This window comes from Thunnus albacares, chromosome 14, assembly GCF_914725855.1.
Source record: "Thunnus albacares chromosome 14, fThuAlb1.1, whole genome shotgun sequence".
Taxonomy (NCBI): domain Eukaryota; kingdom Metazoa; phylum Chordata; class Actinopteri; order Scombriformes; family Scombridae; genus Thunnus; species Thunnus albacares.
Window position 1 is genome coordinate 3,040,630 of NC_058119.1, and position 24,654 is coordinate 3,065,283.

General features: G+C 38.9%; 1 protein-coding gene across 3 annotated transcripts in view; it reads left to right on the plus strand.

Annotated features, from left to right (window-relative positions):
* The window catches only part of rasgrp3 (RAS guanyl releasing protein 3 (calcium and DAG-regulated)), a 56,713-nt gene extending 34,221 nt beyond the window's left edge, over positions 1-22,492 (plus strand). For all 3 annotated transcript variants that reach the window (XM_044372814.1, XM_044372812.1, XM_044372813.1), the window contains exons 5-17: positions 328-459; positions 3,282-3,429; positions 4,975-5,148; positions 7,580-7,696; positions 8,964-9,242; positions 11,278-11,358; positions 12,543-12,656; positions 12,750-12,865; positions 13,914-14,061; positions 14,381-14,417; positions 15,165-15,314; positions 15,399-15,775; positions 18,747-22,492. In XM_044372814.1, the coding sequence (XP_044228749.1) occupies positions 328-459; positions 3,282-3,429; positions 4,975-5,148; positions 7,580-7,696; positions 8,964-9,242; positions 11,278-11,358; positions 12,543-12,656; positions 12,750-12,865; positions 13,914-14,061; positions 14,381-14,417; positions 15,165-15,314; positions 15,399-15,775; positions 18,747-18,755 (1,882 nt within the window). In that variant the 3' untranslated portion in view covers positions 18,756-22,492. The remainder of the gene's footprint in view (positions 1-327; positions 460-3,281; positions 3,430-4,974; positions 5,149-7,579; positions 7,697-8,963; positions 9,243-11,277; positions 11,359-12,542; positions 12,657-12,749; positions 12,866-13,913; positions 14,062-14,380; positions 14,418-15,164; positions 15,315-15,398; positions 15,776-18,746) is intronic.
* The last annotated feature ends 2,162 nt before the right edge of the window (positions 22,493-24,654 follow it).

The window sequence follows — 24,654 nt, forward strand, 5'->3', positions numbered from 1 at the left end:
TGTTAAATTTGATAATGAACATTGAATTGATTTTGTTTTAACCTTATGTTACACCTGTGACCTTGTGTTTTAAGGACAACACAGCTCTGGAGCAAGGTTTATTCAACCCTGCACCAGTGGGTGGGGACACCACAATGTTGTTAATGTGAAACAAGCTGTAGGGAAATCCTGCACAATAAATGGACACAAGACACAAGGTCACCAAGGTCGTTGTCTGGTTCAGTTGAAAGAATTTGGGAGCTAAAATTACATGCACATGTTTATCATATCACAATAGTTTGAGTGTCAAATTGCTACCAAATAGTAAATGTCAGTGTGTGTATTCAGGTACTGGATAGTGACATTCCCTGCGGAGTTCAACCTGGACTTGGGTCTCATCAGGATAACAGAGGAGTTCAGAGACGTGGCTGCTCAGCTCGGCTGTGAGGAGCATTTCAAACTCATCGACATCTCCACCATGTAAGACGCCTAGAGCATGCAGATACACTTGTAGAAACCTTAAGCTGATTTTACACGTCAAAGTCTCTTTACAGAAGCAGAGGGAGCTGTGTGAACTCTGATAAATTGCCTCAATTGATGCCACTTGATTCAGGGTTGGTTGGGGCCCACTCCTCATCTCTGCTCGAAGCTACAGCTTCAGGCTATAACTGCTACTAGCATAACACACAATAGAATGCAAGGAATAAAAAAGACCGTATTACATTTTGATGGCAAGAATGATATTTGCAATTAAAAGTGTCAGAAATTTGTAGTTACTGGGCTATCATAACCGGCTCAAGAACCTTGACAAAAAACTGGAGGTGACACAAAAAATTTAAGTAAGACACCATTAATTTATTGGAAACAACTAAAAATGTCAAATTGCTATTAGGTGTGGCAGTCAGTATGTTAGTAGTGTTGGCATGTGTGTGTGAGTGATAAAATAGTGAGTAGAGTGTTGTATGATAAAAGGAAAAGCAAAGACAAAGATGGGGAGCACCCCACTTCTCATCATGGAACCAGTGGGGTGCACTCTTATACTACTAGGAACACCAGGCCCAGGTGTTCCCAACAACAAACAATGACCTGACCACACCTGCTGGGCATCTGCAACACAAAACACAAAGACAAAGACAGGCAGCCAGCCCAACAGCCGAAAGAGGCGGTGTCGTCACATGCCAAGAGGAATGACCACAAAGAACTTTAAACAAATTCTCAAAACAAAATATACAACCTGCAGGCAACACTCTCCCTCAACTTCAGCACCAGCATCCCGCTTGTACACTGCATAATGAAGAGGAGAGATTAACACAACACAGGCTGCATTACATCACAGGTGACAACACGTCCGCTACCAGATTATCTGACCCCTTAATGTGGTGTTTGTCCAAACAATGAGACTGTAACATCAGATACCACCTAATTAATCTTTAATCAGGGCATTTCAGAGGGTTCAAAAATGTTATTGCGTTGTGGTCAGTAAAGACAACAGCTGGCACTCCTGAACTCATATACACATCAAAATGACACAAAGCCCAGACTAAAGCCAAAGTCCCCTTTTTGCTCACAGAGTAGTCAAGCTGGTGTTAAATATCTTCGAAAAGAAATTTACAGGCCTATCCACCTCATGATTGTCAGACTGCCATCAATACTGCACCTGCCGTATGTGACTGGCATCCACCTGCAGCTTGAACAGCTTCTCCACACAGAGGGCACCCAGTACAAAAGGGCCTTGAAGTTCTGGAAAGCCTGCTGACAAACAGGAGACCACACATATTTAAGATTTGCCTTTAACAAATCAGTAAGTAAGTAAGTAAGTAAGTAAGTAAGTAAGTAAGTAACACCAAGTCATTGGGTCTAAAACCGGTGCTCTCCTGGGTTACCTCCCTGGCTGCCAACATTAGACACAACAATTCTTCCTCCCAATCCTTGCCAAACTCTGTGCAAAATGTGCACAGCAATGATTCAATTGTCTGATGAAAATGCTCCTGACTTAATGCATGTTAGGCTGACGACTGAGAGTGCTTTACCCAAAGTTTTTTCAACAACTGCACAAACATATGGGAGGAAAAGTTAGAACCTTGATCACTTTGGGATGCTTAAGATGGAAAAAAATTGCTTTAACCACAGACCTGGTTGTTATTGACCGCAGGGGATTCGCAGCTGGATATCTGGTGGCCTGACACATGACGGTCAAAAAATACTTTGCTTCTGACCTAGGAGGAGGCAGGAGTCCAACACAGTCAATGATTTTGTGCTCAAATGGTTCACCAGTGGCAGGTATTGGGTCAGTGGGGCAGGCTTAATAACCTGGTTTGGCTTGCCAGTCATTTGACATGTGTGGCAAGTTCGGACGTATTCGGACACTTCCTTTTTTAGCCGAGGCCAAAAGAAGTTCCATAAAATATGGTCATATGTCTTCCTGACCCCCAGATGCCCTGACTGGTCATGAGCCAACTGCAAAACCAAGTTACAAAGTCTGGCTGGTACTACAATTTGGAAAATTAGTTTTCCCACACCAACCTCACTACAAGGCACCCACTTCCTCACCAGCACACCATTGTCAAGGAAATAGCCATGTGCCTTGTCCTTCACCTCTGTGACTGGGATCACAGTCTCGAGCAGCTCCTCTCATCTGGTTCACTGTTAATCACAGGAACTGGGGTAACAACTGGAGATGGCAGAACATCCGGCCACACACGTCCACCAGCTAGCCCATTCCCCAAAATGAGATGGACTCTTCCCACCGGCAACGCCAGGCACACTGCGATGAACACCTCCCCCTTCACCAGATCTGAAAAGAGATGCAGCCTGTGCACTGGAGCAGACAAGATAGACAATCCCATACCCAGAACTAGTGCTGAATCTCCAGTATCAGACTCCTCTAAAAAAGGGAAAACTGACTCCAGGATAAACGAACCCAATGTGTCTGTGTCTCTCAGGATTGTAACAGGCACTTTCTCACTGTGTCCTGACAGGGAAATATAACCACTTCTTATGAAAGGCAAATAAGCATCATCACAAGGAACTTTCTCATACACTTGAGGACAAGGTAGGTCCTGGATGAACAACAAACCCAGCAGTCTGTTAACTGTACCATTAATGGTAAACTAATCCAATTTTTAATCTTTAATCTGGATCCAGCACCTTGATGGAACAAGTGATGGCTAAAATGACCCCCTTTCCAAAAATGTCATCACTGAAGGAATAAAATCAGGATAGTACAGGGACAGTACAGGAATAGACACCCACACATTCCACCAGTTTCTGAGTACTGACTTTCAAAATTGTTCTCCTTGTAGCCCATCGTATGACTGGATGCGTAAATTAACCCAGCGGAAGAAACAGGCAAAGAAAGGCAAAGCCTCATTGCTGTTTGACCACCTGGAGCCCATGGAGCTGGCTGAGCATCTCACCTTTCTGGAGTTCAAGTCCATCCGGAGGATATCGGTATGTCTACAGACAGCTCTTACCTCTGTTTCTCTGCCTCTGGTCAGGCCTTTAAATTACTCAACCACTTATAACAGCTGTGCTTCTATCCAACAATCAAATACATTTTATTTTTAAAGAATATTTCTCACAAAATAAAAATGTGTTACGTTTCCATCAGCTGGGGGGGGGGGGGGGGGGGGACTTGACACATATATAAAATAAGTAGTTCAAGTCTTCCAAGACTGATAGCATTAATATACAGATTTTCAGTGGACCAGTCGTGGCACAGCCAGTGTATTTAATTATTTAAGATATTTATTTCCATCATTATTACCCAATGAAATAATGTATCTGTGCTTTAATTTAAATAATTTGAGCAATTCAAAATACATAGTTATTTCAATAAAGTCTAATTAAGAAAACAACCATTTAAAGCAAGACTATGTAAGTTTTGAAAGAAGAATTAAATTTTTCCTCTTACAATTGAAAAGCTGATTTTATAAGCATTAAAATGCACAGTCGCACAAGAGTGGGGAAGTGAGATCTGGTCACTCATGACACATGTGGAGACACATGTTAATACTAGGTGTAAAGAGACGTACTTACAGCCGTCCACTTGTGATCAGATCACCTGCGATGGATGTTAATGCCAGGTGTAAACAGGGCCAATGTGTTAGTTTCATGCAAGTATTGAACTAGTTTCATTAGAAGCAGTGTTTGAGTCACTTATTAGTCAGTTGTTGAGGTCAATAAAATTAATTTGCTAATGAAAAAAGCATGGTGAATTATTTCATGCTAGGTTAGATATGATGTCTTTTTCCTGAAATTTCATAATCTACTCTGTGAACTGGTGACACTGTGTTCAGCACTGCTGAAAATGTTCCTGAAAGCCTCTTGGGAAGCTGTACATCTGCTGTTGAGCTTTGATGTGAAGCTTGTTGGCCTCTGGGTGAACTTCCCTGTTCACTTTCCAGGTGGTTGATTGGTAATAATGGCAGCATAGAGATCAAGGTGTATTTTCAGGGTGTTATTGGAGCTGCGATAAGAACATGTGTCCTTGAACATGTAATGTAGTGATGTGGAAAACTGCTGCTTTAATTCACATAATAATAATTTTCCACACATGGCCAGAGTTTGTCTTCTAAAGATAAATTTCAAATACCCTTCAGTGTCTTAATGTCCATGTGACGTGCGTGAACCCTTGATCTCCCTCTAGTGCCACCATCAGGCCAAATTTCCTGTTAGACACACAGAATATCCAAATCAAACAGGCAAAAATTCATTCATTCATTACATTCAATCTTCCCAGAGGATTATTCATGTCCATTCTGGACATCTCTCCAGTGTTCCTCAAGCACCATTGTAAGATCAAAATATCCACTTTGCTTATGAAACGTTTTATAATCTAACAGGCTTCAAATGAGCCCTGAAATTAGCACAACACTGGTGCAGGATCAGTCCCATTCCTTTTCCTGTACCACCCTCATTTTTAGACCTTTAGGCTCCTAAAGATAAGAAAATTGTGATCTGAGTGTCTCATCTGTACTTCCATGTTGTCCCCAGTTCACTGATTACCACAGCTATGTGATCCACGGCTGCCTGGTGGAGAACCCGACTCTGGAGCGGTCGATTGCTTTGTTCAATGGAGTCTCGCAGTGGGTCCAGCTCATGGTGCTCAGCAAGCTAACACCTCAGACCAGAGCAGAGGTCATCACCAAATACATCCATGTGGCTCAGGTAAGAGAGAGGAGGCACAGTGGGGGATTTGGAAATGACATGGCTAACATACAATTTAACATATATATGCGACAGTGGCGGCTGGTGACTCAAAAAATTGGGGTGGGGGGCAATTTTATATGCCAATAAAACAATTTGCTTTCAAAAACAAAAATCCCTGAGTGGTGAAAAGGCTGCTTCTTTAAATACATTCAGCATTATGCAAGCCCCCTGCTGACGAGACCAGCATATAAGTCTCACATGCTCTTGGTTTCAACATCCCATACCAAACTCCCTCACCAGCCAAGAACAGAGTCCTCCTGACTGAAATACACACTGACTGCACATGACTGTGTTTATCTGGACAAATACAAGAGTAAACTCTTGTCTCCTCCCCTGGACAAAACTCTCTTAGCTGTGTTTGTGCATGTTTTTTGCATGTTCTAAAGGGCCATCACTATTTATTCATAATTTAAACCACCATCCAAACAAAGGCCAAAAATGAAATACTCAAACCTTGATGGTATAATGGAAATGGTAAATGTTCATGCTATGTTTATTGTGGGTAAAAATATTACAATAAAGGGTATTATCATGATAATCTTTCCTACTATTAGTCTTGATTGTCATTGATTTGATGAAACCTAACAACAGTGAACTGGATATTACAGCTTTGTTGGACAAATACAACAAAAACACCATAAACAAAAGCAGGTTGGTGGTTAAAAGTTTAAGACATTTGACTGGAAATGACTTCAAATGTAGCTCAGAGTCTCTTCCTATTCATCAATTCATGTTTTCATACGTCCTCTGCTTTCTTTTGAATGTTAATACTTGTGAAAGAAACATAAAATCCTTCACACTGTTGATCACTTGTATTTATTTACTTACTTTTTCCGACCTAGTCTCACTTTGGTTGATCAAATAGCCAATGTTAGTGTAGTAAATCATGGCCAGAGTATCTAGAGCTAGATGTGTAGCCTGGTTCTCCGGTGCTGCTGTGTCTGTGGTAGAAATGTGCTCCCTTATATCTGTTATATCTGTTTAGTGATAAAGACATTTTTTTCAAGATGATTCTTGTCACAATAATGTCTGAATTTACTCATCTTGTTGATAGTTTCTAACATTAGTAACAGCCATCTCTACTTTTTATTTTAAAAAAGTCTTCCATGGAGCCAACATTGTCAATGTTGCATCCATTTATAAACAAAAGATGCACTTGAGTTATCTATCAACCACTAAAGCTGTCTCATTAATATTCATGGAAGGTGTATATATGTTATCGGCAATTGTGTTGCATCTCCATCTTATCAGAGCACCTAAGAGTTTCTCCATTTATCCTCCATCAGTATTGAAAGGATTGGATCAGTGTCCTAATGACAAGCTCTCAGTGATCTTGTCTCCTGTGAGACAGCAGACTGTCTGCACACAGGCTTGAGGATGAATGCATTTAACACACTGCTATCAAGTGTGTGTATTACATGTAATAATACTGAGTTAGTTTTTAAGACTGTTTGATTTGTTAAAAAAGAAATTATCATTTGTCTGTTGCTCCCAAGATCCTGTTATCTATACCTGCCCCCTACATAAACTCTCTATGTATTGTACTGTATAATAGCCTTAATAGATATCGTTTCTCTTGTGTTATAATCAGAAACATGAACAGTAGTCCAAAAGCATGCTTGGCAATTACACATTCCTGCATTAAGAAAATATAACATGCATCACAGCTTTCCTTTGATATTTAAAAACACCCTCCAGGCATGGTTTAACATATAAAAATACTCTTGAATAATAATTTGTGTCTGATATGGTTGAAATGTTCCCCCATCAGTAGATGAATGCATTAACTCAAATATGCAGCTGAAGGAACAAGAAGACAAACACATTTTTGAGTGGAGGGGCACTATTCCACGAAATCTCACTGTGCAGTGGAGACTGTCCTTCCAAAAAAATGACAGGGTCAGTTGATTGCCCTAAAGCAACATATGTGTACGTTCAAGTGACAGCACCCTCTAGTAGCTGTGGTAATTATGACTGGAGCAAAGGAGGAAATCAGATGACATTATTATAGAGAGACAAAGTCCACCTAGGGAGGAGGTCAGGGTGGATGGATAGGTCAACAAAACAGACTTTCACACAGTTGTTTCCCGTATTCAACCACAAGTCAACAGTGTTTTAACTGATTTGTCCCTAAACCTAACCAAACCTTAACCTTTGCATTGTCACATCATAAACATCATTATTTTTCAACAGTGATGGGTAACAGTTTTGGTCCTGCTGATAGGAGCATCAGATCAGAAAGTGAAGGGGGCATTCAGGTTTCATTATCACCTAATTGGGATCTTTTGCAATAGAACAGCACCAAGACAAGACAGAATGTGTTTGATGAGATCAGCTTGACAAGATCAAAAGTGAGAGTTTAAACATGTAACTCTCTGTCTCTCATCAGAAACTTCTGCAGCTGCAGAACTTCAACACTCTGATGGCAGTGGTGGGGGGGCTGAGCCACAGCTCCATTTCTCGACTGAAGGAGACTCACTCTTATCTAGCTGCAGAGGTCGTGAGGGTAAGTCACTTACTAATGCACTTTTATGTATATACATAAAATTCAGTACACATGCATTCCTACATATGAACATACAAATCAGTATAACACTATATACAGGACTTAGTAATATATGGTTATAGGAGGTTCAGTGGTAATGTGTTAGTAGGCTAACCAGGCTTTGCCATGTTTTGCCATTTTCCTTCCAGGTAGACAATGTTTTCTTTGACTTAAAAATGTAATAACTTGAATAACAAAATTGGATAAAAGGAATGTGAAGGCGTGTTTACCAATGAAGCCACAAACTTAACAGCTAAGTAGTAAAGACAGGCAGCTACAAGTTGAAGTTACCAACAGAATGCCTTTAGTTGCAGTTCTACTGTTGACCATCAGACATTGGCTCCAGTTTACTGTATTGAAGTCAGCATAAAAGTGAAGTCAATACAATCCTTCTACAAAACTTTGACACAAGGCTCCCACTAGTATGGTCTCTGGCTAATTTCAGGTATTTACAGATATTTTAGTGTCAATTTTGAGACTCATTTATCTGTTAAAGTGATACATAATCCAAAATGTATCCTTTTAGTCCCATTCGGGACTCAGCTGAAAGCTATCAGAACTGGTATTTCCTTCCACAGAGAGCAGCATCTGTAGTTAAAGGGAAATGTCAGTATTTTTCAACATGGACCCTATTTTCCCATCTTTTTGTGTCTAAGTGACTAATGGAGACAGCAATTGTTAAAATTGGTCCAATATTGAGTGAGGGCGCTGAAGCTGGCAGTCTTGAAACGGGCTGTGATGTAATCCGATGGGGCAATAGTGCACCATCACTGTACGTCCACTATAAGTGCTTGTTTTTGCCACTGACAGGTTCAGGTTGTTATCATAAGTGTCTGACAACATTATGGAAAGGACCATACAGAGAAATAAACATTTTTCTTTACTTTTTGCTTGTTGTTGTGTCTAACCAAGTCTCGATCAAGGAGAAATCTTGTTCTGAAATCTTGCAAGAGTTAAGTTGTTGTTGAAATCATCTAAATATTCAGCCATGACTTTTAAAAATTTTACATAACACTAAGCTACGCTTTCGCTATTGCCCCATTGGATTACATTGCTGCCTGTTTTACGGCTGCCAGCTGCAGTGCTCTCACTCAATACTCGACCACTTTCAAAAATTGATGTCACAAAAAGATGGGCAAATAGAGTTCAGGTTGAAAAATCCAGAAGTTTCCAGTTTGTAATTTGATTATTATACTCACACCCAAACGTTCACCACTCCCCGCCTCAGATCTGGAGCGAGATGACGGAGCTGGTCTCTTCCAACAACAACTACTCCTGCTACCGCAAGGCCTTCAATGAGTGCCAGGGTTTTAAAATCCCCATCCTGGGCGTGCACCTCAAGGACCTCATTGCAGTACATGTGGTCTTTCCTGACTGGGTTGATGACAGTAATAAGGTTAACCTGGTGAAGATGCAGCAGCTCTACATGACCTTCAATGAGCTGGTGTCATTGCAGAGCGCAGTGGCCCAAGTGGAGCCCAACATGGACCTCATCTACCTGCTAACGGTGAGGGAAAACCATTCCGCACATAACATCTTGGATTTCAGAGGTGCTTTCCCGTGTAAATGTGAGGCTCATGTTGTAATAGATTTACAGACAGTCCGGACACCTGAGATGAAGGCATTGCAGTAAGAATACTTGCAGTCACAAGTTACTTTGTACCTGATGGAGAAAGAAGATGCGGGGCAGTATTTGTCAAACTGCTAGAAGTAAAATTTTGGACTTGAAATTAAAGATAAAAAATGATAAAATGATTGTATAAAAATGATTGTACTATATATCATTGATCATGATGTATAATACATTAGCTCAAGCAGTACCATTAAGAATAGAGTGGTTTTAGTCTATTATTTGCATTTGATTTGAACATTTGATAGAATGTTACACCACTTTTTCTTTTTTTTTTTTAAATATATATTTATCAGGGGTACAAACAAACAAAAGAATAATCCTGACATTGATTTGATTTGCAATCACTTTCCAAGCATCTTAATTGTCTGCACTTGTCAATGTGGTGTAATTCTCCTTGTTATATGATTTCTGTAACGTACCAAAATCCTATTATTTCCTCCCTCTTTATTGTTTCATAAATCATAAATATACTAGATTGTTATTAATTTTTCATGTGAATTATACCCAGAGATTTAAAGATTAAACACAAATAAAATTAACTTATATTAAATTAAATTTACAGTATATTTTTTTGCAGAGTGACATACCATTGAATAAACTGTAAGGATGTAAGAATGTAAAGAATGTACAATATGGCAGATCAGATATCTCTGATGGGTTATTCCAACATGTGGTAAATCATGTGATCACTTGAGAGTTGCATTACTGTACTTTACACTGTAAATGGGAGCAAGTCTCTTGATAAATGTGTCTTATGGCTCACAGCCAGCAAAGAACTTTTTTACTCCTAGGATGACTCCTAGAGAACTGATCTTTCAAATGTATTTAAAAAATAGAATGCTGTTTTATTTGGCTGGGAAATTGAATCAGTGACAATTATAACCCCCATATTTCTTGCTGGCATTGTAATGTGCTGAGATAGTGTAGTTAATTGTAACAGTTTTCCTCTTTGCTCTCTTGCACTAATAAACAGAGTTGGAGGAAATTTTGAGTCATCCATTCATTAATTACAGAATGACAGTTTTGAAGGCAGTGGCATGAGTAAAGATCCACAGCAGTAACTACTATACAGAGTTGGGGGTCATTCTATAATAGTGGATGATCAAACCAAAAAGTAATGGACCCTGGATTGAACCTTGAGGTACTTCATCAGGATTGTTTCATTCTGTGATGAGAAGGTCTTTACTAAGATAGAAAAAGTCCTTGTATGATGGATCGAATCAAGACTACAATAATACTTAGCTCCAGAGGTACAAGAATAGTCACAGATAATGGTCATTTACACAGTTACAGAACTAGGTTTCAGAACTAAGCATTGCTCAGAATCAGACTGGTTAAAGAAAAGGATTAGGACAGCACACTTAGTCAACTGATTTTAATTTTAACAACATAAGTCATTTTTATTTTTATTTAATTTAATTTATTTTATTTATTATGATGACTCATAAGTGTAGCTCCCTCTGGATGAACCTGTTGTGTCAGTTGTGGATGGCTATAACTAACCTGGCGTGGCTTGTATTGATTGCCATCATACACGCTGAGGAAGGGCGTCCGGCCCGAAACGTCCATGTAGCAATTCAAAATTAAAATCAGTTGACTAGGTGTGCTGTCCTAATCCTCTTGTTTAATCAATTTCGGTACTTCAAGGATTCAGCACCTGACTTTTTGATTTTGATTGTGAGTTGAGTGCGTTGTATTATACAATTTTCAGAATCAGACTGGGACATCTGGGAAACCCGTTTCTCCAGAATCTTGCTGATAAACAGCAGGATAGAAATTGATCCTGAAGTGGTCAGCAGAATCGAAATCTTTGTCACAAAAATCAGTGCTGAAACACAGCTGTACATGAGTGTAGCTTCTTGTTCAGTGATTTTTTAACCAATTATAACCCAAGTCCTTGTATTTTCAGCTTTCTTTAGACCTTTATTACACAGAAGATGAAATTTATGAGCTGTCATTGCTAAGGGAACCACGCAACCCCAAATCATTGGTAAGTTTCAACAGAAATGGTTTGTTTGTTGTGGGTAGGTTTGTCCACATCAAGTATGTCCAATTTCACCAAAATGGATATATTGTGACCTCTGAATTATAAGGTTCTATCTGTGATCTGAGTGGTTTTGAGGTTCAAAGTTTTCTCATCCTGGAGAGCAAAACTGATATACAGTAAAATTCTGTTTAATTGGTCAAAATAAAAGGTACCCAAAACCAGGTAGCGCAATTTTAAATGGGGTTTTCTAGATCAGGTGGATTTCAGATAGAACCTTCTAATTCTCCACTAATTTGTTGTGTCCATCAATGTGGCTATCACTCTTAGTGTAGTCACTAGTACACCAGTCTGAAACAGACACAAGCTCAGTTATGAGCACGGTGGAGTTAGCATCAGATCACTAAACTGTTCAGCAATTATTAGCTAGAAATCTGAATTTGTCTTAGATTTGTACATATTAAAATATTAGTCTTCATTGCTGTCATCTCTAAAGTGGTCACAGTAACTTATTAAATAATAATAAATTTAATTCTTGCCAACAAAAAGTAGCACAAGCTGTGTAATTAACATTTCTAGCAAGGGAGCTAATGGTGAGAATCCGCTTTTCACCAAGTTCAAACAACATATTAAATGACTCTCAGCTTAGTTGCTGCTTGTATCAGTTAAACATAACTAGTTTAATAAAATAATACATTTTGAGATGAAGACTGAGCAACATTTTACGATATTTTCAGCTTCTTTAACCTCAATCACAGATCAGTGAGGTAACACTTTAGGAGGTGAAACTTGATTCTTGGATCTCCTGTGTACATTCAGAGCACTGATTGGTGCTTTGCAGGTGGAACCTTATAGAACCATGTTAGAAATTGATTTTGATAGAGAGAGAGCCATTTCTTTTTTCATATTGAAAGGTCATTAGTTACTAAAAGTCTAAATAAACCTTTACAAAATGTTAATAACTATTGATAATAATAACATTGCCATGTGAATAACTCAATTTTAACAAAAAAAGTCAGATGGTACCTTATAATTGATGACTTATAATTCATGAAGGACTTGCATGGTACAATAATACCTCTTTCAAAAAACTAAAATATTTTTTGCCCACTTAGAACTATTTGTAGTCTTGGAAATGTGTCCTTGTGGCGTGACAGATCTAAGTCCTGTGCATGCGTCCTTCTTCACAGCCTACCTCTCCAACAACTCCCAACAAGCCCCTGGCTCCACTGGACTGGGCCTCCGGTGTCACCACCAAACCAGACCCCTCTGTGGTCAACAAACACATCAGGAAAGTGGTGGATGTGAGTAGACAATATCCTTATTCAGTTTGACAGATGTAGAGATGTGTGTGGAATATTATTGGAGTAATCTTTCTCTCATCTGGTTTTGAAAAGTCTGTGTTCAGGAATTATGACCATGACCATGATGGCTATATTTCTCAAGAAGACTTTGAGAGCATCGCTGCTAACTTTCCTTTCCTGGACTCCTTCTGTGTTTTGGACAAAGATCAGTGAGTAGTCTACAGTAGTATTCTACAAAATAGTATAAATAGTAAATAAATTTGACATTTTTAATACAAATTACTGGGCTTCTTATACACAGTCCTCATGCTTACGTTGACACTGTGCACATACCACCATCACTCTGTTTCATCTCAGAAACAGCTAAATAGATCAGATCCTCAAACGAACATCTCTAACACACTTGTCCATACTTGTACTGTTCTACTTTGACTTAGGTAAAGGTAGTAATATGACAGAATGGCCCCAATCAGTGATATATTATACATTATAATTTTGTACAGTAGTACTGTCATTACTGATGATCTAAACAGCATTTTAATGATGTAGCTGGTAAAGATAGAGCGAACTAATCAAAGTAACTATAGCTGTCATAAAAATGTTTTGTAAAAAGTATACACTCACCAAGCACTTTATGGTGAGTGTATTCTATATTTTCCCCTCATGTATATTAATGGGGTGGACAAAATATTAGGAACACTTTTCAATACAATGCAGTCCAGTACGTCACCACCCTCCTGACCTCAATAATAAGCATAAAGTAGAATTATCACCTTTCTGACAATGTCAACAAAAACTGAAAATATATGAACTTTGTAAAAGTAGAATTTATGACAGAGCTGTTGTATTGGATTGCATCAGATTGCACAGGTATACCTTATTAAGTGCTCAGTGAGTGTAATATTTGTCTCTGATAAGTAGTGGAGTAGAAGTCAAATAAAATTGATGTACTCAAGTAAAGTACAATTACCTCAAAGTCCTACTTAACTACAATATTTGAGTAAATGTACTTAGTTACTATATATTCCACCACTGCTAGCAACTGCACAGATACTGCTATGAAGTGTCAAAAAACGATTTATGTATCATGAGTGGAGGAAAAGCAGGGGACACCTGAAGCAGACATAACACTCTATACTGGTGCACTTTGATTGCCATTGACCACATTGGTTTAGACTTGACTAGAACATTTGTAAATCTCTCTCTCTCCACTCATCCTCCTTCCTTCATTATCATTTCCCCCTCTCTTTCTCACAGAGATGGTTTGATCAGTAAGGATGAGATGATAGCATATTTCCTTCGAGCTAACCCACTGCTCCAGTGTAAGATGGGACCAGGATTCATCCATAACTTCCAGGAGATGACGTACCTGAAGCCCACCTTCTGTGAACATTGTGCTGGATTTGTGTGTATCTCTTTGACTTTCCTCTTAGCTTTGAAATTGTACAAGCATTTAAATTCAGTCTAATGTCAAAAAACACTGTGCAGATGCTGAAAAATGATGATCAATTCCTCAGAGTGCATGGCATACAAATACACAACAGAAAGACACACACCCCTCCCTCTCATGTGGGGCTACAGAAGAGTCTTTCTGGCTGAATTATGTTTGTTTTTTAATGTCACCCCTCTTCATCATCTAACATCATTTTCTGTATATTCTATACCCACCTTCCCCCTTTCCTGGACCTTACATGGACCTCACAATGGTGGACCTGCTCCTGCAGCTCTGGGGAATCATCAAACAGGGCTACAAGTGCAAAGGTACAGTTTCACTGGATTCTTTTGTCTGTGTTAGTGCTAGTCAACAAGAAAATGGCACAAACCATTTTGAATAGCTTTAGAAGGGCCAGTGAGCTTAAGACAGTCTGTTTCTCTGGTGACCGTTCACACATTTAATTGGCCAATGCAGCATCTGTTGAGCCAGGTTCAACTGTTTTGTCAGACAACCCTCCATTGTCAGGCAAAAAAGCTGCAGTTACTCCTCTGACCTCTTGATGCTGGCTACAAGACTATTTTGTATTGAAATCAACAGCAAACATTAAAAACAACATACAAATTCTCCCTTGAAACTACCTATACCTACATTAACCGCTGCAATCATAACACACCCAAATCTGTTCAGTTGTGTTGCATTTTGGGTAACACTTCCTGGGGCACCATGTTTTAACAATGGAATAAAACTGACAATATCTCTAGCTCTGCTGCATTGATTTTGGTTGTTGTACAGAACAATATCAATGAATTCTAAAAAATCACCAGGAAACCTGAGAACTTACTCTTGTACACAAGCCAAATGCATTCTCCTATTGTTACATATTTTGTTACATACTGTGCACATTCATTTTGGTGAAGTGACCCCATATGAAATCTTTCAGGACAAATGCAGTGACTCCACGGATTCTTATACATGATCCCTGTCTTGAATATCAAGACAAAGAACCAACATTAGGTCTGCTTGTCTTGACACTTGAACACCTTCACCCTGAATTTAAGCTATTTACTTCACAGACTGCGGTGTTAACTGTCATAAACAATGTCGGGAACTGCTGGTTCTGGCCTGTCGGAAGCTGCTCCGCTCCAGCTCTCTGGGCAGTGTCTCCCCTGCCAGACTGACTCACAGCTCACTGCCCAGCAGCCCCGCACTGCCCGTCTGTAAAGGTCAGACATATACACACTGACAAAAAAATGTAGCTTTTGTAGTTATTTTACATATCATCATATTTTCTGCACTTCTTCCTTCAGACGAGGATGAGGTGTTTGAGTTCCCAGCTGTCACACCAGCAGGTCCGGCTCTGGACACTCAGTCCATCACCCTGATGACTGGCTCAGCCCAGAGAATCTCTGTGCGCCTGCAGAGGGCCACCACCAGCCAGGCCACCCAGACTGAGCCCCTGTGGCCCGAACACAGCTGGGGGACCACGGACGGTGGCTCCCACACATTCCCCAAAATGAAATACCGGACTCACAGGAAGACCTCTAAAAATAAAGGTTTTGCACGCTGGGAAAACCAGAATGACGGTCAGCGGCAGGCACTTTCCTCACGGTGCAGCACAGACTCTCAGGAGAAGTCAGGCATCTCTGGAGAGCTTGTACAGAACGGCATCACACACAGAGGGAAGGTAATGGAAGATGTGGCTGTAGATTTTTATTTAATGTTACTATATTACTATATTCATCTTGAGACAATATTAATCTGGCAATTGCAGATGGTGAAAGGAAATCTATGGAGGTTGAAGCAATCACTTCAAACATGTTTAAAGGGGACCAATTATGCTAATTTCCAGCTCTACATTTTTATTCTGAGATTCAACTAAAGTAGCTTTGCATGATTCACAGATAAAAAAAACTTGTTTATTATCGAATACTGACCCTTTATGCAGCCCCTCAGTTTAGCCTCTGTCTCTTAACAGGCAGTCTTAGCTCCTGTCTCTTTGTCTCTTTAAGGCCCCCCTCCCAATGACCTCACTGTGTTCTGATTGGCCAGCATTCCGGAAGCTGCTGAGGCACAGCCCATGGATGTATAATGAGAGCTGGATAGGGCTCCGCTGCTCAGCCTTGCAGCCAATTTTTCCCAGTGGCCACTTGTGGTATTGCAGCGAAAAAAAACCCTGCGGCCCAAAAAGCATTTTCCCCATAGACCACAATTGTAAAAGAGACGTCTGTAAAACTGTTGACAGGACACTTGGAACTACAAACAAAGTCAATTGTGACTCGTCCTATTATGAACTTTTGATTCATGGAGGTTTTATATTTGTAAAACTTTCCTCAAGCTGAGAAAAGCAATTTAAAAATCTGTGACGTCATCACAATGTAAAGTCTATGGGCCAAGCGGGAACCCATGGGCAGGGCCAGCAGGGGAAACACTATTGCACATATTCAGTGGGCTGCACAACACGGAAGCAAACCTGGGAGCTAGAAACTTTTTTTGGTGTATGTACCAGTTGAGCAATTCCTATAGGACTGAATGGGTGCCATTGATATTAACATTAACGCTGAGTTCCTGAATCCCAATCTTCCTAAGTTCTTCCTTCATAAATTGTCTTTCTTGATCATACTTAGTACAATCTATGCTTGCATGCAGCTGCCAGCTGGGAAAAAATATGTGCATATATCGGTATCGGCATTGGCAATCGGCCACAATGAGTTGGAAATATTGGCATATCGGGTATTGGCAAAAAATCCAATATCATGCATCCCTAGCAGAAACCTAAATGAAATCAATATTTGCTGTGAGCAGCTTTGCCTTTAAAACAGCAGCAGTTCTCCTCAGTACACTTTAACACAGTTTTTCATGGTAACTTGCAGGTAGGTTGTTGTAACCATCCTGGAGAAAGAATGTTCTTCTGTGGATTTATTATTTAGGCCATCTCAGGTGCTCCTTCATGTAATTCCAGATTGACTCCATGATGTTAAGATCAGGGCTCTGTGGGGGCCAAACCATACCATCTGTTGCAGGACTCATCATTCCTCTTGTTGCTGAAAATAGTTCTTTATGACTCTAGCTGTATGCTTGGGGTCATTGTCATTTCATGAATAAATTTTGGACCGATCAGACACCTCCCTGATGGTATTGCCTAAAACTTTTGCACAGTACTGTATATATGACTGAAAATAAGGAAAAGCATAATAGGTCCCCTCCAAGTTTATCAGTAAGGAGAAAGATACTGGGACCCTCTATGAGGCCCCTTGGAGGACAGACAGAGATCAATAGCCCTGTATTAAAGCAACACAAGGGGCTGCATTAATCTGGGTGGAGTTGTTTCAGGTGCTGATGAGAAATGAAATACAAGCCCGGTGGTCCAATTTTGAGTAACAGATCCAGATGTTTGAAGGCTTATCAGACACCATAACACTGCACATAATACTATGAGACAGGAGTTTACAACTCTGGAAAGTTATCACAGCGACAATCATTTAATCTTTAGTCGCATCGAGCACTGGGGTAACAGTAGAAATACGGTGTTCATGCATTTAATTGGCAAATGCAGCATCTGTTGAGCCAGGTTTAACATTTTTGTGGATGACCCTGAATTTTTTTTTTTTATTTTTGGTTTGTTTTTTTTTGCTGAAGCCTTCTGCATCTGGAGTCCCCATTCAAATGAATGCGATTCTACAGACCTGTGTTTAAAGCTGCATTACTTGTGCTTTATGAGTATTTTCATTTTATGCTACTTTATACTTCCACTTCATTATATTTCAGAGGTAAATATTGTACTTTCTACTCCAGATGAAGATTTAACACAATGGATAACATAACAAGCTTTTAAAATACAACAGATTATTGAAGATGAAACCAGTGGTTTCCAATCTTTTTGGCTTTTGATGTCATACAAAAAGCAGTGTGTAGTCAGGGTCACATTTCAGATGTTTATGAGTTGTTAACAGCTCCACCAAATAGTGAAATAGTGACTCTAAACTTCTCACATAGTTTCATTTCAATAAATGTTCAAATGATCCAATATTTCACCAAAAATCAAAGATTAGAGAAAAAGTCAAAAGAACTGAAAACAGATTTGTGTATCAGAACTTTGTTTTTTCTTCTTTCCTCTCCCATTAATCATCTCATGACCCCTCAGAAGTCAGTGTCAAACAAACCCTGAAGATAAATAACAATTCAGCTGATAGTTGTACTATGGCAACCAGTAGAAAATGAATAAAAGGAAAAGTCCTTAAATGCGCTATGGCTTTGCAAGATTTGCCAAATTTTGGAAACATTTAAGGAGAATCACTGCAACAGTTACTCACTCTGATTTTATCAAAATCTGGGGCAGTGCACATTCATAAACAGTGCTGTAAGTGTGCAAGAGTTAGCAAACATGTTATTTATCATGTGGAGCCTCTGAACAGATGTTACAGTTACCCAGAAAAGATGTAGGAAACGTACATAAGTATTCAGAGCAATAAAAAAGGCAAATAATATCTATAAAGATCATATTGTGTACATTACAGGACATCTTCACATCTTTCATTGCTGTCCTGATTTCATTATGTTTTAATTAGTAACTGACAACACAATGTAATAACTGTAGTTAGTAAAAATGCCAAAAATTCAGAAGCAGATGACTTAATATCCCTCCTCTTCACCTCCAGAACAGCTGACTTGGTCACGGTGATGAGGGCCAGTCCCGGAGATCCAGAAAGCCCCTGATGGCTGGGACCAGGAAGCTCTTCTCTCTGGGGGAGGTGCTGGGCTGTCTGAGGTCCCCCTTCAGTGACCTGGAGTTATCATGTCCTCTCTAGACTTTATAATGCACAGAGCTGCATGTGGACACCTGGTAGCTGCAGGGAAGGACGTAACGTGATCTCTGAAGAGGTCTCAAAAATCATGGAGAGGAGCTCAATGGATAACGGACAAACACCCACTTTGGATAACATGGAACCTAACCTCCATCCTGGAGATCAGAGTAGATTACTGCTCTCTAAGTAAGACATAACCTGGGTTTAGGTTTTGATCCAGGATGCACGATAAAATCAGCACTTGACAAACTGAGAAGAAACATTTTTAAACTTTACAACAGTGTAGGATGAGTTGAGTTTAGTGGTTGATCCCGGCCAGTTACTTTACAACACCCAGCTTTAAAATCCAGCCTGGGCACATGTGTCAAGCAAAAGACTACTGCTACAAGTTCTTTGTATTACTTTGGAACAAACACATTGGAATGAACAGAGAAGGGAAGATCCAGTAGATGTGGGAGAATATGTAGATATTTCTATGTGGAGTTGCAAAATAAAGGGAAAGTCAAACAGGAAGTGAATGTTAAGGATGTTAATGATGGACGATTCTGCAGAACTCTGGATTATGTTCAATGATGATGTTTTTTAAGAGCTCATTGCAAACATTTTTTAAATTATTTATTTCTACAATACCTGCATTTGGCAACTACAGTATGGTTAACCCCTTTTGTTTTCTGAAGGGTCAAAGTTAACTCATTCATGAGTTTAACAGCAGCTACAAGTAACAGCAGCAAGTTCATGACCATTCCTGGTTGGTTCAACTTCAAAACATGAATAATTGTCCTTTTACATGTCAAGAATGTCTTTGAGTCTCTTTGAGACATTTAAAAAATCTTTACAGATTAAATGGAGTATTAATAAATCATTTGTAACAGCTATAAAGAACACAAATGAGAATGAGTAAGAAAGAGACACCATGTGTGGTGATGCTTTAAAAAACAAAACTGATTTTGTGCAGAATCAACCCTACCCCACACCTGACTCACATAAAATTAGAAACAAAATAAAACCATCTCTTACAGTGGACACAAGTACCAACGTTTCTCCTTTTGCTAAAGCCATGAGCAGCACATGTGAAAAGTGATGAGGGAACTGAATCTACCTGAGACTGTGGACAGGGTGAGCAAGATGAAGCCAATTCTGACCCCAAAGAGGGACTGTGAAACAAACACAACATGCTGCTAATGGGAGAAATACATCTGTAATGCTCATGCGGGAAAACATGTTAATGAGAGAAATAGACAGATGCTTCGTAAAATAAGAGTTCAAGAAAGTTATTACTGTGTTTCCAAAGTTATCACAATAGTATAAACATTACACATCAATGACAGCAAAAAATGTGTTTTGTGGTGAAAACTAGAGGGGTAGCCTACACTGAATAAATAATAATCTTTCTGCATTGTGCAGAAGGAAAACACTTATTCTCCAAGTTGTTAAGTGAAAGGTTGTTTATGCTAAAATGATTTTTTTTTTGTAGGGCAAGGAGAATGTACAGAATATGAAGACATCAGGAGGGTTAGATTAGACAACTAAACACTTTATTAAAGAGGAACTACACATCAAAGTGTGTTGGGGATTACTACTGAATGTGTGAAAAAATGGTATAAAGCCTTTGTGTCTCCAGGGGGAGCTGTGTGAAATCTGATGAACTGCCTCAAGTGATGTGACTTGAGTCAGAATCTGGGGTTGTGGAGTTAGAAAGAAGTGAGGTATCAGACCACTGTAGCCCACTCTTCATCTCTGCTGGAGGCCAAACTGTCAGTGGTTCAAGTTGCGTTGTGGGTATTGTAGGCGTCAGTTTTGCCAAGGAAGGAGAATGCATGGAATAAAAAAGACGATATCCCTTGTTCTGCTGCATCAATTTTGATTAATTGTAAAAAAAAAAAAACATCATGAGTCACATAGGACATACAGCTCTGTGTATTGGCATTGAATTTTTGCAATGGATGGAAATTAGATGAACAAATTATCTTTCAAAATGCCACCACACACCTTCTCACACTGGCTAATCAGCACATTATATACAGTAGTGTGAAATGGGGCACAGTGATGTTTTGGTGGTAGGAGGTGGTAAATCCAAATCCAGCCTTTAAAAAATAAATCAAAGACCTCTGTGCTTCTTTACAGTCTATGACTTGACATTAATGCATGACACTTTTCTTACTGGTGATGCTAGTGTTTTAAAGTGCTACAAATTTAGAAACTACAAATTTAGAAAGCTAAAAAGCAGTTCATACACAGCTTCTTAGGAAAAGAAACAAAGTTGAACTCAAAACAGCTTTGTCCTAACTTGTAATGTGACAGTTTAAATATCATAATAATTTTAATGCCAAAATGATGTGTGTGTGTTTTTTTTTAAAGCATATTGAACCAATAAACAACTGACCAACCTGCAATGGTTTATGGGATTCTGAGTGTGTGACCACTGTTCTCAGCCATGGTTGTGTATACATAAGAGTGACTGTTATCGAGACATCACAACTTCATTATGTCTCAGTATTTTAGAAGGCCATTGAAACCTTTGTTTCTGATTAATATGCTAATCAACATTCTAAGACAACATTTGGCCAGAGCGAGGAAATCAAATAATAGGAAATCAATTGTTAAAACATTTATTTTTTATCAGTTATTACTGGTAAATGTTTCACAGTGTACTGGTTTTTGAGAATTGTAAATGTATGCTTCTACATTCCAGGCAGCCATTAGTTTCCATTTCAGTCATACACAAAATCAACTTTCAGTGACTCGAATGCTTGGGATAGAAGAGTAATTACAGTGAAACTTTGTTATTGTAAGATGTTAATGCAGCTGAAAGCAGAAAAATCTGCTGTGGTTGTCTGGTGTGATGCTTTCATGTCTGAGTAAGAAGCTTATGTAGCAGCAAAGTTGTCATATAAGTCAGAGTGTAATCTGCTAAAAAGCTTTCATACTGTCAGGTGAGACTGACATGAAGAGAGTCAACAGCAGATGGCTCTGACACAGAGAGAGGAGATAACAGGTGGGGGATCTCAGCAGGAACAAAGAGTCAAACATTTTATGGGAGCAGATCTTTCAGTAGGGAAGAAGTTATGGAGTCATTTGAAAGTACTGTATATTGATAATATTTTGAATGGATGATTTCCTTGTTCCCAGACGACAAACCTGCAGACTAAACTGAGTAATGTGTGGTCCAAATCTACTGAATTAGTGAGTGAAATGAAGAGGAGACCCACTTCTCTCCAATGTAAACACCTCTTTATATACAGTCTGTGGTAAACATAGAAAGTCATCACCAGCTGTCAGTATGAAGCTTAGTCTGACAGCAGGCTCTCTGGCCAATCAGCAGAGAATATGAAGTTGTGGCCAGTTGACCTGAAACACTTCTCATATAAATACCACTTTGGCAAAAATACATTCCTATTATGCTATGTTTTCTTTATCTGCTTTTAAAAGATAGGTTCACAATTTTTCAAGCAGGTGTTCATCTGAACAGTGAAAGAGGTTTTCCTCGCTGTAATCATTCCTACTCTTCATACTGACTATTGAAAGATCCCTTTCAAATATGCTGTCAATGTTAAAGACAGGGGTCATAATCTACAGTGTGTCCACACAGTCAGTCTGAGTAAAAATGCATTTAGTTGACATGAAGCTTATATGAGGCTTCAGCAGTCTGAGTTAGTCATATCAAGTGGATATCTGTCACATTTACAGTCTCTTTAGCATCAAATTCCCTCTTTGTGTTTCCTCAGACAGTGTTTCCCTGTTGAGCTGTGGTGAAAGTATAGTAACAAAAAGAGGGACTTTGGCACTAAAAAGACTGAAAATTGAAAGATATCTACTTGATTTGACTCATTTGGACGCTGAAGTTTCATATTAGCTTCACATCAACTTTTAAATACATTTTTGCACAGAAGGACTGTGGATTTTTCCCCCATCACTAATATTGTAAGTGCATCATGAAGGGATCTTCTAATGGTCAGTATGAACAGGAGGAATGATTACAGTAAGAAAAACATGTTTAATGTTCATTTGGCTCAAGACTGTTGTTTTAAGACAGACTTGAAACTTGTGAACCCGTCTTTTAAGAATGTACAGTATGAAAATGCATAGAGGCCATGTTTTGCTTCAGTAGTATCAAGTCTATGAGGCATCTTGTAAACGTAACTGGAATACATGACAAACACTGTCCTCTGATATTTGCCAAAAGAGGATTTCTTGCACCACACTCAGGACAAACTGAATTTACACAGCAATTCACAACATACTGAAAATTTCTTTTGATCAGTTATAACATGGCCTTTCTAGCACCACCTTGAGGACAAACATTTCCTAACTTTATGTTTATACTGTGAAGTAATGAAGTGCATCGAGAATATACAGTATACAGAAGGACACATTCAAGGAAAAATCTGCATAGAAGTCACATCAAAATCACAAGCACTTCAAATAGTCTTCTTTTCTGGGGACACATTTGTAAAAAAACAATTCTACATGTTACAGTCAGAAAACCGTGTGTTTGCTAGGTTAACATTGCCCAGTCCTTTAGAAAGTATCACTTCACTTTGCCTTTCTCCTCTTTAGACACAGTAAGTCTGTAAAAACATCTGCCTGAATGGTTTCTCAATCAGTTTGTTGGTTGCACAACAGGTATTTACCATTAAAGCAGTGTTTTTAATGTTTTTTTCCTCTGTGTTTGCTGGGGTGATGTCATGGCTCAGGGGTAAAGATGCTGAGTAATGTTTTTGGGTGTCCGATTTCCATCGAGTGGACACAACACTCATCTGGTACAGACTGATAAACCAGGGTTTTAGGGTGCAGCTGTAAGTACATAGTTTAAGTTTCAGAGGTCTAATTGGCCAGAATAGAAGCATTCCACTGTATGTGCATTTAAAACAACTTTCCTTAAAATCAGCTGCATTGAGGACAATTCTTACTCTATGGTCATGTCACAAGCTCACTCAAGAAATGTACTATACCAGCCAAACCAACTTATATGTATATATCTTAGTGTTTAAAGACTTATTGCTGTGGTGTGTAATGAATGACACTTTGCTTGGTCTTTTCACAAAGTTCCTGCCAAGACTGATGATCAAACTACAACTAGACATTGATAAAAACTGTGAGGTTTCCAGTACCTGTTTCTGCACTACTGTTGTCATGACTACTGCACTGTACTAATTTGAGATGTCTACTCATAGTGAAAGCAGGGCTGTGGATCTTTTCATCAAAATATTTTGACAATTTTAATAATTTACTAATATTTTATTTTAAATGCAACTTTATTAAACTTCACTGAACTTCTGTTCTGTTTGTACCTTTACATGCACACTAGTGCCTGTTATGGATGTTTCTGATTTCAATCATGTTCTGTATGATATATAACACAACCTGCTAATATTCCTTTGATTCATGAACATTATCCAGGTTATTGATCATCTGTACAGGAGTGTCTTTGACTCCTTAACATCCCAAACAGTGTCATTTCTGTATTCATGCCTTCCCTTCATTATACAACTTGCAGTGCACACACACCTCTGCATTAGGAAAATATTGTTTACTTTAATATCTTGTATAGCTCTGCCTAGCTTGACTGCTTGAAAACAGTGTGAAAGACTCATTTCAATTAGTGAAATAAAAGATCATTCAAAAATCCATAATTGTATTAAGATAACTTTATAAAAATCCAAAATTAACAAAGCCTTTAATAAACTACCTCTGAGGGTAACAGCAAAGAAAGTGTTTTGACATTACAATGTAATAAAGACAACTGAATAGATACTTATCA